This window comes from Lepidochelys kempii, chromosome 14 (genome assembly GCF_965140265.1).
Source record: "Lepidochelys kempii isolate rLepKem1 chromosome 14, rLepKem1.hap2, whole genome shotgun sequence".
NCBI classification, from domain to species: Eukaryota; Metazoa; Chordata; order Testudines; family Cheloniidae; genus Lepidochelys; species Lepidochelys kempii.
Genome location: NC_133269.1, coordinates 2,603,708 through 2,620,571, shown reverse-complemented (window position 1 = coordinate 2,620,571; position 16,864 = coordinate 2,603,708). Strand labels below are relative to the sequence as shown.

The following is a 16,864-nucleotide window of genomic DNA, read 5'->3' as shown; positions in this document are numbered from 1 at the left end:
CTGGGGAACTCCTGGGTTACCACGCAAATGTGAGAGCGTGAGTGTCTGAGTGAGACTTCCACCTCCCTCCCCCCAGTCAGAGTGGTGCTGAGCACAGACTAGGAAGGAAAGGCTGAAGTATATATTCCAGAGAACACTCGCCGATCAGGTGATCGTCTAATCATTCATTCCTTTCTCCCCTTTCCCCAGCCAGTTTCCATTTAAGCTTTAGAAAATCTTCTAGTAAACAAAAGCCCAGTGTTGGCTTTTGCCGAGCTCTCCTCTAAGCAGAGCTCCCAGAGGAACGTGGGTGTCTGGAATAGTGTTACATGATTAGGATCATGACACGCCACAGATTTATAACACTTCTTGGCTGTCATCAGAAAGAAACATATTACAATTCTGAATCCTCCCACCGACGAGTGCCATTCAAAAGCCAATGAAGTTGTTTTCTTTTAACTCTTTGCCTCTCTCTCAATTCGGGGGTTAGGAAAAGAGGCTGACACGCTTCTACTATAGCAAATAATACTACTGGGTGATCTTTCCTGGTTCGTGTTGCTGCCACAATTTTATAAAGGGTTAATCTTTCTGCCAGGGCTTTGCACAACTGCCAAGATACGGTGCAGTGAAAGTGCTGAAGTTACAGCTAGGATTATCAGGAAGGATTTGTTTATGTAATTCTCACCTTCTAGAATCCTCTCCAACCTCTACCCTCACATTATGTCAGTATCAAACAGACTGAATACTGGCTTCTGCTCTCTTTGACGTGGGGCTTCCATACAGCTGGAAAAGCCTAGGCTGCCTGCATGATACAAATCCAGGGTTGCATGAGGTTGGCAGAATGGCCTTTCAAGAACTTTCAGAACTTTGAGCTGGGTCAAATTCTCGGCAGAGATCAGAATTTCCAAAGCTGTCTGCTGTTGAACTCCCCACCAAGCAATTGCAATGCAGTGTTCTCTTCGTAAATTTATTTGATAATCAACACATAAAGTCCAGTTTGATGGTCTGAAACTGAGCCAGTGATTTATAATGAGAATTAATCCCTGCATTTTCAGAGCAAGGGCTATGAAGCAAAGCTAGACTCATAATTTAAATGCAATCAAGATGTGCTTGCAGTCATTTTCTATTTATTCATTACAGAAATGACTGTTTTTCTTTCCCCGTTTACGTTAGGGAGCAGCATCTCTGCATGAAGTACTAGAATGGAACAGCAATGTCCCTCTCCTCTACCTGCACTTGGCTCATTTTTCACTTCGCTTCTTTAGCGAACTGAAGCTCCCAAAAGGCAGCAGTAGCCAATCAGGGCTCTCTGTTCCTGAACGCTCCAGGAGTGGCACTTCTAGTTTACAGAATTCCAGCCACGAAGGGTAGTGTGAGAATATCAAGGTTGTTGGTTAAGCAAGCAACCATGAGGAAATGTCAAAAAGAAGTTGCATGCGGAACCGTCTCTCGACTCTTTGTGCGCATGCAGAATAATGCAGTCTCCAATTACAGAGCTGCACACCATTTCTCAGTTAACACAATGCACCGTAACATTCTCCTTCCAACGCAGGGCTTGTCTACACGCGAAACGTCACAGTGGCACAGCTGCAGCCAGGCTGCTGCAGCTTCAGTGTAAACACTCCCGCAGCGACGGCAGGGGTTCTCCCATTAGCACAGGCAATCCACCTCCCCACCGGGGGGGTGCTAGGGTGATGGAAGAATTCTTCTATTGACCTCGTCGTGTCTACACTGAGACTGACATCGCTTCCCTACATGGCTCAGGGTGTGGATTTTTCACACCCCCCGTGACGTAGCTGGGTGGATATAACGTTTTAATACCGGGCGGGCTTTAGAGACGCACATGTCACTTCTCACAGTACTATGCACTACTCCGTGTACCCTGGTCAGACAGAGTCCCTGAGTTGTATAACAAGTGCACAGCAAGATTATTTTATACCCACTACACAGGCAGTATCATTGCAATCTAGCCCGCAGAAAAGGGGCAGCCCCGGAGGGAGACTGTGACTAAGGGAATCAATCTCCCTCTTGGTCTCTCTGCTGCTCCTGGGACAGAGTAAACTGACAGGTGGATGCTCGGCACAGCGTACGCTCATTTCCAGGTCCCTTGGGGAGGCAGCATCAAGGCTCCACCCACACCCTGCACATTTGTGGGAAGCAGTGGTAGTACATTGCATTTGCACAAAAGAGGAAGGGGTGCTTTCTGTCCCCTCTGCTGCTTTGTGCCGAAGTGCAGGATGCGCCAAGGCCCTTAATTATTTATATATATATATACACACACACACACACACACACATACACATACATACATGACTTGGAAAGAAGGGAAGTTATGAACAAAATCTCAATGAGAAAAGATATATTGGAGCAGTATACAATGAAAATACAGGAAACAGGAATGGACGTAGATTACAAAAATGTATCTGCAAAAATATATCTGCAGGCTTCTCTATTCAAAGACTTAGTACATGGCAGGGCAGTGCACCGTAGATTCATACCATGGCTTGCCATGCAGTAAATCAGTGACACTAAGCACTCTTATTCACACTCTACACACTACTGTTATCATCTTTGTACAAAATACACCTTGTGAGGTATCATTTGAAAATGAATAGCTCACTGACCATTAATATTCTTGCGTGATGTACACACCCAGTCGGTAGAGTTATGTATATACGCTGGAATTATAACTCAAGTGTGTTTAAACCAGGCATGTCAGGAGGAGTTGGTAATCAAGCCTTCCAGCACTGGAATGTGTATTTTATTCTGTGACCAGCCATCTTCAGGCAACGACAATGAAGGTCCATTTTTAACATATTAAGTAAACAAAGCTATAGAGATAAGAAGTGAGAGAAGAAAGTGCATGGAGCTTCCTTTACCACCAGACTCCATGTCACCTTCCTCACAGCTTGAATAAACTTTACTCTGAGGGGTAACCCTGTGAAGAATCCATTTAAAAGGTTTACAGATCTATAAAGATGGGCGACTGAACCTCCAGCAATAAGCAATTGAATCAACTGATTGTATCTGATACTACTGTATTATGAAAATATACAGAGTGCAGTCTTTTCTGGAGCTAATGACACACAGGTGATTAATATCACTGTGAAATATACCCACTAACACTATATGAGGAAATTTGGATACTTTACAAGTTTAGGCTTTAAAGTCTGCGGCTAAACAAGGAGAGACAGGGTCCCTCCCCAACAAGAGAGAGGGCAGCTATTTTCTTGTCTCCTATGTAAATGAAGCATGGTGGAATCAAAACAATGGAAGCTGTATTTACATACAAGGGGATGGGAAGCCCACAGGAAGGGAAGAACAGCATGAGGTCATCAAGTCTCCGAACTCTGGAAAATATAAGGAAAGACAGAAGCCATCTGTGGCTTCCATCACTAGACAGACACAAGAAGCCAAAGCTCTTGCAAGCTGAGAAAGATGAGTCCTTCAAAGGGGGAGGCTGAAGTTTCTGGAAACTGCATATAGGAGAGAAACCATCCTGAACAAAGCCTATTCCTTGCTAGATTAGGTTTTAGATGCATGTTTTCACTTTTATTTGCTTGTAACTCTTTCTAACTTTATTCCCCATACTTAGCATCACCTAATCTATTTCTTATTGTTAACACATTAGTTTTATTTTTACAATAATCAACTCAGTGCTGTGTTTAAAGGGCAGGGTGTATTTACCCAAGTTAATAAGTTGTGGGGTACTTGTGCCTCTTTAGAGGAACAAACAAACCATACTATTTATCTGAACTGTCCAGGAGAGGGCTGGAATGGGGTCAGAATGGAAACCATTATTGAACTTTCACTATCACAAATGCTACCACTCTTGCTATCATGTCGGAAAATGGACGGCACCATGGGGCTGATGAGGTAACCATGGTACAAATTCTGTTTATGAACACAGTTCTTTCATAGTTCTCAGACCACCCCAATTTTTATGGAAAAACACCCAACAATTTATTTGGGCCTAATGGATGCAGAAAGAGGCTCTGTGTATTCACATGATTGACTCTCAGCCCATTTCCCCTTACATCAAATTAGTATTCATAGAGCTTCAATTTATTCTTTTTCTCAAAAAAAAAAAAAGAAAAAGAAAAAAGGAAAAGCAATTTTGTTTCATGCATGTGAAGTACTCAAGCTAAAATAATCGCTCCCCATATACAAGCCAATGTTGCTTTTTGATTGGCTGTCTACAGTGATTTATTATATTAATAAGTCACCACTCTTGTGAGCTACTATCCTCGATAGTAGACAAATGTTTTTAATAAGCACTGAGAGACAAAACATTACCCTTTTTTAAATGGCACTATCATCCCCAATTCTCTCTCCTTTTCCCCTTATAAACTTACTTACCATTTTCTGCACTTAGGAACAAGACCCTGGAACTCATCTTGACCAAAGCCAATCTTTGTATAAAGCCCAAAAGCTTGAAGTTTAATCTGGCAACTAAACCCCATAGGTCAGAAATATCTCCCAATATATTACTGGCTTTGCTGCTGTTGTTGTCAAGAGAAAATTACTTACACTAGCAGTAGAGCTGATGAAGCACTGGACCAATGATTTTATTTCCTCTTAGTGATTCACATAAAAAAAAAATTAAGATACTTGGAAACCTGCCTACAGTGTAACTAGTTTCATAAAACACAGACACACAGCCAATTAGCTCACACTGTTACACTATATTGATATTTAAAAAACAAAACAACACACCATGTGCTTCAAGAATGAGCAGTAATGGAAACCTCATCGTTATTTCTTAGGGGGGGAGGAATTTCCTACAGATGAAATACAATTTTTCCATCTACTCGAAAAACGTAAATAACCAGTAGATGTTTATAAAAGTATGCAGCCAGCAGTATTCCTCTGATTCCCTTCCTCTTAGAGCACCATCACATTACTGGTTTGTGTGACAGACAAACACTGTAATTCAATGGCAAAAAAAACAAAGTAATTAAGAGGTACGGTTGCTTGGTGGTATGCTGCTCCCTTGCAGAACATTGTGTTGAGCAAAACAAACTTCTGAAAAGTAAGAAATGCATAGGTAAGATTGCCCATGCAACCTTAACTCTGCTCTTCTTCAGCAATCCCCCAATATGCCTGTTAACGCACGCGCCCTTTACTCTTCTACCCCACAGTTGCTGAAATATACAAGCTCTGCATCTCCTTTTACAACTCATTCACTCTCATCCACAGAATTTCATTTAACACAGTTAAAAGACAAAAAGGACAAAACAACCGCAAAGATTGCCCATGGCACCTTCTCTCTACCCTCTTGAAGCGATGGATTAATACATACATACTCACACTGGCCCTTGGCAATGTAAGTTTCAGGAGGTTCCAGATCCCCGTGTGTACACACCCACAGCCAGTTCCCCAGAAAGAATACCACACGTTACAATTTAAGAACCATTTCACAGCCTTTTACAAATCCCTCACACTGACCCGCAGGATACCATCTCAACTACACTGTCACTTAATCAGCTTTAAAGTGTTAGAACACTCTCACATTCCACCTCACTGCTGATAATATCCTTTGTAATAAAAGCCCTGTGCCCTGCTACTGACATAACCTACACAGAAACGACGCATACTGCATCCTGAAGGTACACATGCAAAATACAGATCCCCTCATATCACAGCTCTGTTACACGTCCCAAAGCAATCCAGAGCTCACACACACAGTTCTACCAAGCAGAATTAACTACTGACTCTCCATTCAGTGCAGCTACACCTGGCACTGACCACGCTCACTTTACCTGGAGTGCAGACAGGTAATAGATGCTTAGGTTGCTCTCCTATCCCAGCTTGCTACTGACAATTCCCTTTCTACTAAATCCTGGTGCCCTGCTCTTTATATAATATACACAATTCTGCACTGAAATGATGCATACTGCATTGTGAAGGTTCACGTTGCTCCATTCCTTTGCTCACACACATTGGAGGGTGCAAAACATAGATCTCCTCATATCACAGTCACAGCTGTCACATACCTCAAAGTAACTCACGTGTCCTCATATCACAACTAACCCTTTACCAGAAGGCCCAACTTCCGCCTCCACCAGTTAGCGTAGGACACCTAACAACCTGAATGTATTAGAGTGTATGCAAATAATTCCCACGGGCTACGGCCAGCTCCAGGGGAACAGAGGGAATGAGGAATTGCCAAACTGTCCCCCCATTTTGTCCTTTAATTGTGTTAGATGGAATTCTGTGGGTGACAGTGAATGAGCTATAAAAGGAGGTGCAGAGCGCGTACATTTCAGCCATGGTGGGACTGGCAAAGCAAAGGTGTATGTGTTAACAGGCACACAGGGGCACTGCAGAAAGAGAGCAGAGTTAAGGTGCAACCTTACCAGTGCATTTCCTAGTTTTCAGAAGTTTGAGTTTTGCTCAAACTTGTCTGCAAGGGGACTATGTACCAGCAAGCAACTGTAACTCCATAGTAAACAGACGTTTGTGACTGAATTTCCCATTTGTTTGAATGGGAAAGATATGCTATTGAGAGGAGTTGGTAATCATTTAGACAGCTATACATATCATATCCCGGAATTTGCATACTGAGCCAACCAGCCAGCCTGCACTACTCCCCAGCACCCCCTCACACTTCCATTAGCTGGGCCCCACCAGTCCTGCTTTGGCCTACCTTCCCATCCATGCCCTTTACCCACTCACGGCATTCCCCCATCCATCCTGGCTCCCTCCTCTCACTACTGTATCCAGGAGCCCTCCACCAGAAGCACGGAACACATCTCCCTGAAATCTTCACTCCCTGGTGTGCAAACATTTCTACTGCCATAACTTCTCCCCTCCTACAAACCGACTCACGGGCGGTGCCTGGAGCGAAGGGCAAGTTACAGTGGAATGGTGCTCCTGGTTATGTTCCACAATGGCTGGAGTTTGTGGGAGGTGGCAAGAGAAATCACAGACAAGGTTTCTGCTCCAAAATACTGACAGCTTAATGCTTGAAAGATCCTCTGAGACCTATCCAACAGATAGGGCCCTATCAAATTCACGGTCCATTTTGGTCAATTTCACGGTCATAGGCTTTAAAAAAATCTAAAATTTGATGATTTCAACTATTTAAATCTGAAATTTCACAGTTTTGTAATTGTCAGGGTCCTGACCCAAAGAGGAGTTGGGGGGGTGGTTTGCAAGGTTATTGTGGGGCGGGGGTCGCGGTACTGCTACCCTTACTTCTGCGCTGCTGCTGGCAGAGCTGGGCCCTCAGTCAGCCACTCTCCAGCTGCCCGGCTCTGAAGGCAGCAGCGCAGAAGTAAGGGTGGCAATACCGTGACCCCCCTAAAATAACCTTGCAACCCCCCCTGCAACTCCCTTTTGGGTCAGGATCTCCAATTTGAGAAACGCTGGTCTCCCCCGTGAGTATATATAGGGTATAGTATAGGGTAAAAGCACACAAAAGACCAGATTTCACGGTCTGTGACGCTTTTCCTGGCCATGAATTTCATAGGGCCCTACCAAAAGATATAGAGGCGTCAGAGCTTGTAAAATTTCTATGGCATACTGCACACATATTCTGGTCAACCATGAACACTCCCATTTCCCAATTAATATTCTTTGGGCACATATTAATAGCTTTCATATTGTCGCTAAGCAATTATTCAGACACTCAGCCAAATGAGAGAAAACTATCACATCCGCTGGACACAAGTCTCTGATACTGTCCAAACCTGCTCGCATACATTGTCTGAGGTGTACAGCAGGGATAAAGGGCAGCTCATTTCCACCCCAAGTGAATCACCACAGTATCTGGTAAATCACAACCTCTTAAAAGTCAGCACTTAGATGCCACAGAGTGGGCAAAACATGATGCCAAGGCAGGCCACCTCTTCACAACCCAATCAGTCTGTAGCCAGCACTTCCCATGTCCTTCATAGAATCATAGAATAGAATCATAGAATAGATAGAATATCAGAATCATAGAATATCAGGGTTGGAAGGGACCCCAGAAGGTCATCTAGTACAACCCCCTGCTCGAAGCAGGACCAATTCCCAGTTAAATCATCCCAGCCAGGGCTTTGTCAAGCCTGACCTTAAAAACCTCTAAGGAAGGAGATTCTACCACCTCCCTAGGTAACGCATTCCAGTGTTTCACCACCCTCTTAGTGAAAAAGTTTTTCCTAATATCCAATCTAAACCTCCCCCACTGCAACTTGAGACCATTACTCCTCGTTCTGTCATCTGCTACCATTGAGAACAGTCTAGATCCATCTTCTTTGGACCCCCCTGGCAGGTAGTTGAAAACAGCTATCAAATCCCCCCTCATTCTTCTCTTCTGCAGGCTAAACAATCCCAGCTCCCTCAGCCTCTCCTCATAACTCATGTGTTCCAGTCCCCTAATCATTTTTGTTGCCCTTCGCTGGACTCTCTCCAATTTATCCACATCCTTCTTGAAGTGTGGGGCCCAAAACTGGACACAGTACTCCAGATGAGGCCTCACCAATGTCGAATAGAGGGGAACGATCACGTCCCTCGATCTGCTCGCTATGCCCCTACTTATACATCCCAAAATGCCATTGGCCTTCTTGGCAACAAGGGCACACTGCTGACTCATATCCAGCTTCTCGTCCACTGTCACCCCTAGGTCCTTTTCCGCAGAACTGCTGCCTAGCCATTCGGTCCCTAGTCTGTAGCGGTGCATGGGATTCTTCCGTCCTAAGTGCAGGACTCTGCACTTATCCTTATTGAACCTCATCAGATTTCTTTTGGCCCAATCCTCCCATTTGTCTAGGTCCTTCTGTATCCTATCCCTCCCCTCCAGCGTATCTACCACTCCTCCCAGTTTAGTATCATCCGCAAATTTGCTGAGAGTGCAATCCACACCATCCTCCAGATCATTTATGAAGATATTGAACAAAACCGGCCCCAGGACCGACCCTTGGGGCACTCCACTTGATACCGGCTGCCAACTAGACATGGAGCCATTGATCACTACCCGTTGAGCCCGACAATCTAGCCAGCTTTCTACCCACCTTATAGTGCATTCATCCAGCCCATACTTCCTTAACTTGCTGACAAGAATACTGTGGGAGACCGTGTCAAAAGCTTTGCTAAAGTCAAGAAACAATACATCCACTGCTTTCCCTTCATCCACAGAACCAGTAATCTCATCATAAAAGGCGATTAGATTAGTCAGGCATGACCTTCCCTTGGTGAATCCATGCTGGCTGTTCCTGATCACTTTCCTCCCATGCAAGTGCTTCAGGATTGATTCTTTGAGGACCTGCTCCATGATTTTTCCAGGGACTGAGGTGAGGCTGACTGGCCTGTAGTTCCCAGGATCCTCCTTCTTCCCTTTTTTAAAGATTGGCACTACATTAGCCTTTTTCCAGTCATCCGGGACTTCCCCGGTTCGCCACGAGTTTTCAAAGAGTTGCTAGAAAAGCTTGTATTGGATTTGGACAGCCTTTCTTTGCCATGTATTAACTGTAGAGAACAGCGTCACTGTGACAACTTACACCTGCTTCCTCTTCCACAAACTTCTACAACCTTGTGATCCAGGAATTCCCCAGAATCCACACATTGGCAGTCCTGGCAGTGCACATTTCTTTTCCCTCAGCAGTCAAGGTACCTGTGCTGTCAGTTCCAAACCCCCACATGATGTGCCTTTGGAAACACCACGTTAATCTGCCCTGAGATCAGCATTAGCCATCTCCCCTCCACCCTCCAGGGCTAAGAAAATACAGATTTTCCCAAACAAACAATCCGAGGATTGCCAACCACCCATTCTAATTTACTGCCCCTTCTGCAGCCACGACCCCTCTCCCTGTCCCCACACCCTCACCTACCCACACACAAAGTCCTCTGTCTGTCTCCTGCCCATGTATCTCAAAGGAGATTCATCACCACCACAATCTCCACCGCCACCCTCTTTGCTTGCTGTAATTGTAATTTCTTTTAAGTAACCAAGGCTGCAGGAGTTTTTCCTGGGAGCTATTTCAGATCCTCAGTTGCTGTCAAACCCCCTTTTCTGAGATAAAGGAGATTTTACAAGATGCCTGTGAGTAGGTCACAGCTTTAAAGCTGCACTCGAGCAAGCAGGGTCAAAGCTAATTTGGAGTGGAGGACACGCTCTGCTGACACTGGGATTAAATAGTCTTCACTTAAGGCAGCATTCTCAACAATTTCCTCCGCTTGTTTTAGCATCAACACAGCCAGAAACCTAAATGCAAAGGCGGGAAGAAAGCCGTGTCTTTGCTCTTGTTGTTGGAATACAGGGGCTTCATTACACAGCAAAAGGAGAGTGATGTTTATTCTAACAGCCAAGTTGTTTTTATTGTTCTTGTTCTCTGGGCTGGCAGGGAAGAATGATTAATCTCCAGCATTTTCCCAGGAAAGGTAACCTGAATACACCCTTGTGCTGCCCCACTCAGAGCAAGATAATTTGTTGTCACAAGCACACACAAAACAAAACTTGCTTTTAAAGAGGGACTTCCACATCCAGCAAAGTCTTAAAAGAGTTGCTAGAAAAGCTTGTATTGGATTTGGACAGCCTTTCTTTGCCATGTATTAACTGTAGAGAACAGCGTCACTGTGACAACTTACACCTGCCTCATGGTTGAACCTGTGACGAAGTCTTGTCTTTGCTTTATTCAGCCATCTATCCACCCACCCAATTCCATTTTGCATGTTTGTGAGGATCAGTTAACATTTGCAAGGTACACCTAACCCTCAGTGTGCTAAGGAAGTGTTAACTCTAGTGTAATGAAGTCACTCCTCTGCTTACGGCATGTATCTGTTAAGGAAATGATCGCAGTGTGACAAATTCAGCATTCTAACTTTGCTATAGAATTAAGCAAGAAGAAAGCGACAAGTGGGGAGGGAGAAACCCCCCTTTTGAACACAACTCTCTCAGGTAACTAGTAAGGGAAGTTATGGGGAAAACACACAAAATACTTAATATGACATGGACCCTGCTGCTTTGAAATAAGCCTTCACTCTACAATTAAGATAATCTAGGAGACATGCGTTGTCAAGTTCCTTTGGCTGAATGCCCCACGACCAGGGGCTGGGCCCCCTTCTCCCTTGCTTTAGAATCTCTCCTCACTGTTGGGACATCAGTGCTGCAGAGTTTAGTCCATGGCCCAGTTACTTTGTTTACTGGGGGACTGAATTTGTGTGGGTTACTCTGAGTTGTGTATGTAACTTGTGCCTCTCGTGGTGGATGTAGCTGAAGCACTTAACTGCCACCGTGCGATGCAGAACGACTCAGGCGCGGCATCAGATGTCAACTATTGATGGAACAATACAATGCTTTGGAGGCTGCAGCCATGCTTAACCTTCACAGTAAGGCAATGCTCTTTAGCTGACTGGACCAGTGGCACCAACAAGCAGATCCACCCCACATACTTGCACTCCTACTCACATGGGCTTGGCATAGCTTTTACTTCATACCGTGGGGCTCTTTCCCTGGCAACATATCCACTAAATCCTCCCCTCCCTCTGATCGTCTCTGTTCCTCTGCCCACATTTTATAGGCAAGGTGATTATGTGGATCAAAAGCAGCGGGGAGGGTGGTGTGAGAGTGGCGCTCTCGTTCCAGGATGAACAGAAAAGGAATGACGAGGGAAGGGAGAGCACATTGTGCCCACATTTCCAGGGTCAGCATCCCACCCTTCTGTGTGGTTGAGAGGGCAGGGCTGTGATTCAAGAAACATGAATGGAGGGAGAATATTACCTTCATGACCGGCTGAGCAAAATATTTTGCGCTCCAGTCACAAAATCCTGTCTGCATTGTGGCTGAAATGAAGATTTTGTGTCCAACAGCATCGTCTGCATCATCAGTGGTCTGCCCAGGAAGAGAACACAGGGGTAAACATTGTTTGTTAATGATCCTGTCCACCCACATTCAAAGTGCTGGCTCTCTTCCCAGAGCTCTCACAGAACTAATATCATAGGTCAACTTCAACCAGAAAAGAAATTGAGCAGATAGATGCTGAAAGGTGCTGCCGAGATCTGAGATGGTGCATGCCACGCTTTGAAATAACAGCCCGTCCGTTAGCTCCTCAGGGAGGGCACTGAGATGCTATACAGCACATACCATGGGCTCCAGTAATGATTAGGGCCTCTGGGCACAGCTATTTTGTAAGTATGAAGTAACAACACTGGCTCCTTTCCACGGCCTGTCTGGAGTCTAGCACAGGGCACAACTGGGGATAGTGAAAGTGATTCAAGAAAAAACTACTGGCCCAAACCTCAGAACAGGGGCCAGCATATGTACAGCCATAAAAAGGGTGAAAAGGCATATGGAAGAAGCAGGGAAAGGCCACTCTCAAACCTCAGCCAGCTCATTAAAGAGGTGTCTGTCTTTGGGACTGGATGGCTGAGGTGACTTTGTAATGGGATACACAGAGTCTCAGTGATAAGTTGCTGACTTGAATCTGGTTCCTCCTGTCTGGTAGTGTGCCAAAGGCATTACCACCTGACTGCTGTGCAGTGGCTTATGGGAAGTGCATTGCTGGGAGCCACTCCAATTCCTAGCAGCCAGCTGTCCACATCACAGAGAGCATCGTTACAGTTGGCAGTCTTGGCAGAGAGGCCAAGGACTGAATTCCTCTCTTCTCCCCGAGGCGGTTGGTCCTTCTAGGGCAGGGAAGCTGTAATGCTGCTGACTGGGCTGCATCGGTGCAGAGAGGAATTCAGTCTCCAGGTCTGACCATGTGGCACTTTCTAACAGCACTATCTGCACACACCAGTGAGCGGGGCTCTTCTCTTTCTCCGATGAAGCTGCTTCCCCCCCGTTTTTCTCACATGTGGTACAGTTTGGCAGCCTCTGCGAAAGAGCCTCCAAAGGCAAGAAAGATCCAAGTTCAGAGTGAAATGAATTGGCTGTGTGAAATGACATGTGAAAACATGCCCAGCACCTGCCTGGCTCTAGCCAGTGCTGGCAGTATGTAAATCCCTCACTGACCCCAGCTCTTACTCACTGGGCTTCCTTCTGCAGTCAGACATGAAAACACGCCTGCATTCTCTCCCAGGGGTGGGAGCTCTGGTCAAATGGACCTAGCATGGGACGGGGGCAGGAGTTCCACTGGGTTCCCACGGGCTGCATTCCCTGCTCCCGCCACTGACGCAGAACAAGTCACCGCCTGTGTGGGTCAGGTTCCCCGTTAGTGAAGTAGGGATAATTACACCTGCTCGCCTTTGGAGAGTGCCAAACAAGCACCAAGGATTCTTTGCGCATCAACCCAATGAGCCCTTTTGGCACTGAACAATGAAAACACTAGATGCATCTGACCTGTGTGCTTCTCTACTGCAGCTGGTACGGACTGTTGTTCTTTCTATCTGGATGGACTTGATGTAGAACACATACATATTCTGACAGTAGCAAAGGGATTATGAAGACCTGAGTGCACCATGACCTACAGCTGTGTGATGAGGGCTCTCCTGTGGGGCCCACCAATACTGAAGGAGCTTGTTGAAAGGATCTGACATTCTCTCCTGCAGTTAAGGAGCGTGACTGACTCCTGGCCTCTGAGAATTTCTCTGAAACTTTGTTCATTAAGGTGAGGCAGCAGCCTCAATGTATGTAAAGTAACTGAATGTTTACAGGACAATCAATAACCTTTTCCAATTAAACACTTCTCGGAAGAAGCAGCAGTAGCAGCTAGTAATGTCACATCAAGAGCCACAAAGCGACATTTATCCTGGAGACGAGGAAAAATAATCAATTTAATGTTTTACTTTATTGATGTTGGCAGGATTAGAGGAAACTAAACTGGAGTCAGTGGCAGCTGCAAAAAGCAAAGAAGGATATTTAGAAAGTAGGAGAGCAAAGAACAGGAGGTGTGACGGCTAGTAGAAAGATCCATTTTACCTGATCTGGCCCTTTGTCAAACATTTTCCTCGTCCTGGGGAACTGGTGGGAGTGGGGGGTGTACTGGACCCCGAGATTGCCTACATTTGAAGGTCTTACAGATGGGAGGTCCCGGCTGACTGGTGGTTTTGTCACATCATTTGTCAGGCTGGAGATGCTTGTGCTGGTAGTTGGAGGAGACCCTCTAGTATTGGGAAAGAACACAGGGATGAACATGGCATTGAACATAGGATTCACCCTCACTTTCTGAACCAAGCTGATGAACATCCACTGAAATTCAGGCTTTTCCAGGGTGGAATACAACCAGACAATGGCTTCCACCTTTGAGAAATGACCAGTTTCCAACAAAGTGAGCAAGGTGGAAAATCCATCTACCGGGGGGAAGACTAAGGCTAGTTGCTATTTTCCACTGGGAGAGAGGTTGGGGTTGGGAATAACCACAACAGAAGCTCATTTCGAAGGCCCAGCCTTGCCTATGTCATTCTTTAGACGCAGCCTCTGCTATTGATCAGGTAACTCTGGGTCCTCACCATGTCAAAGTGAAGAGCAGACAGATTAGTTCTATGGGGAAATGTAGGTCCCATCTACCTCAGATCAAACCAATGAGGGATGAGAGCATGAGTATTTATCCTGCTTTCTCCACTTACCTGCAGTCAGTGTGCCAGGCTGCTCCTTGTCCTGATGAGGGTGCTAGAGGGAAATCCCCAGCTTTTTACGGGGATCTCTCCTTTACCAATGTTTAGAGGAAGACCAGACAGAAAGCTACTGAGAGTTCTGCAAGTTTCCCATCGGTGTGTCAGTTAATTGGGGTGGCAGAATGGCTTGTGGTGGGGAACGAGTGCACAAATCCACTCAGCTGTAACCGGCAAGGTAACAACATTTAGGAGGCTACTTACCCCACCTGGTGGATGTGCATGCCCTTGTTGGTAGGGCTGGCTGGGGCAGACTGCGTGAGGGAGGAGCTGTCGAGGATGCGCTGGGGGCGGGCATTTACTGTTGCCTAGGAAAAATCAAAGTATTCCACAACTGAGAGGGTGCAAACATCAACTACAGTTATTCATTCTCTAATAAAATCTCATGTCCCAGGTTAAATGTGGTTAAACACTTAACAAAGTGGGGTTTTAAAACATGTATCAATGGCTCCTGAACAGTTTCCATCCAATCACTATTAGATTATTAAATCACTTGGTCGGTCAGGAAACATGTATCCGAAAAGGTCCTTCTGCTACTCACTGGGAAAGGCTTTTGAGTGACATGTAATCTCTTTCCATAATTAAATTACCATCTAAGAGCTGCACTAGCATTTGTAAAAAGCTGCCAATTGGCAAGTAGCAAGCTTGGGGGTTACCTTGCAACGACGAGATTTTTCTCTCTCTCATTTCAGGAAAGAAGTGCTGGATTTCTTACTATACTCTCCTTCTAGCAAAAGTTCCAATCCAGATTTCACACTCCCTGTAAGAACTTTCACTATAAGTACAGCTGTTACCCAAAGATTCCTCCTTTATCTTCTTTCCCTTGCCCTCTTCCAGGTCCTGCATAATAACAACTGAACTTCTACACCTTGAGTGGTAAGGGGACCAAAAAAAAAAGGCCACCATCGTTAAACAACAGAGTAAAAGAACTGGTTATAGGCAAAAATATTGGAAGTAAAATCTCACTGAAGAAAACAGAAAAGGGCATAAACTCTGGCACGTCAAGGGTAAAAGTATAATTAGACAGTCTGAGAAAGAATTTGAGGAGCAACCAGAAAAAGACTCAAAAATTAACAGAAAAAATATTTTAAAGTACATCAGAAGCAGGAAGACTTCTAACCAATCAATCAGTGGGGTCACTGGACAATCAAGATGTTAAAGGTGCACTCAAGGAAGACAACGCCATGGCGGAGAAGCTAAATGAATTATTTGCATCTGTCTTCTTTGCAGAGGATGTGAGGGAGATTCCCACACCTGAGCCATTCATTTTAGGTGACAAATCTGAGGAACGGTCCCAGATTGAGGAGTCAATAGAGGTGGTTTTAGAACAAACTGATAAATTAAGCAATAAGAAGTCACCAGGACTTGATGGTATTCACCCAAGAAGTTCTGAAGGAACTCACATATGAAATTGCAGAACTATTAACTGTGGTATGTAACCTGTCATTTAAATCAGCTTCTGTACCAGATGATTTGAGGATAGTTAATGTGATGCCAATTTTTTAAAAAGGCTCCAGAGGCGATACTGGCAATTTACAGGCCAGTAAGCGGACTTCAGAACCAGGCAAATTGGTTGAAACTACAGGAAAGAACAGAATTATCAGACTTAGAGATGAACATAATTTGTTGTGGAAAGTCAACACGGCGTTTGTGCAGGGAAATCATGCCACACCAATCTATCAGAATTCTTTGACAGGATCAACAAATATGTGGACAAGGGTGATCCAGTGTACTTGGACTTTCAGAAAACCTTTGACAAGGTCCGTCACAAAGGGCTCTTAAGCAAACTAAGCAGTCCTGGGATAAGAGGGAAGGTCCACTTATGAATCAGTAACTGGTTAAAAGACAGGAAACAAAGGATAGGAATAAACAGTCAATTTTCAGAATGGAGAAGGATAAATAGTGTTGTTCCCCAGGGATCTGTCCTGGGACCAATGCTGTTCAACAAATTTGTAAATGATCTCGTAAAAGGTGTAAACAGTGAGGGGCAAAGTTTGCAGAAGATACAAAATTACTCAAGTAAAGTCCAAAGCTGACTGCAAAGAGTTACAAAGGGAGTTCACTAAATTGGGTGACTGGGCAGCAAAAAAGGCAGAAGAAATTCAATGTTGATACGTGCAAAGTAATGCACATTGGAAAACGTAATCCCAGCTATGCATACAAAACGATGAGGTCTAAATTAGCTGTTAAAACTCAAGGAAGAGATCTTGGGGTCATTGTTGTTAGCTCTCTGAAAATATCTGTTCAATGTGCAGCGGCAGTCAAAAAAGCAAACAGAACATTAGGAACCATTAGGAAAAAGATAGATAATAAGACCATAAAAATGCCACTTGATAAATCCCTGGCACCTTGA

General features: G+C 44.9%; 1 protein-coding gene across 6 annotated transcripts in view; it reads right to left on the bottom strand.

The window, feature by feature from the left end:
- The window catches only part of RPTOR (regulatory associated protein of MTOR complex 1), a 311,995-nt gene that overhangs the window by 39,761 nt on the left and 255,370 nt on the right, over positions 1-16,864 (bottom strand). For all 6 annotated transcript variants that reach the window (XM_073312081.1, XM_073312077.1, XM_073312079.1 and 3 more), the window contains 3 exons: positions 14,716-14,819; positions 13,820-14,003; positions 11,681-11,791 (listed from right to left, as the gene is read on the bottom strand). In XM_073312081.1, the coding sequence (XP_073168182.1) occupies positions 11,681-11,791; positions 13,820-14,003; positions 14,716-14,819 (399 nt within the window). The remainder of the gene's footprint in view (positions 1-11,680; positions 11,792-13,819; positions 14,004-14,715; positions 14,820-16,864) is intronic.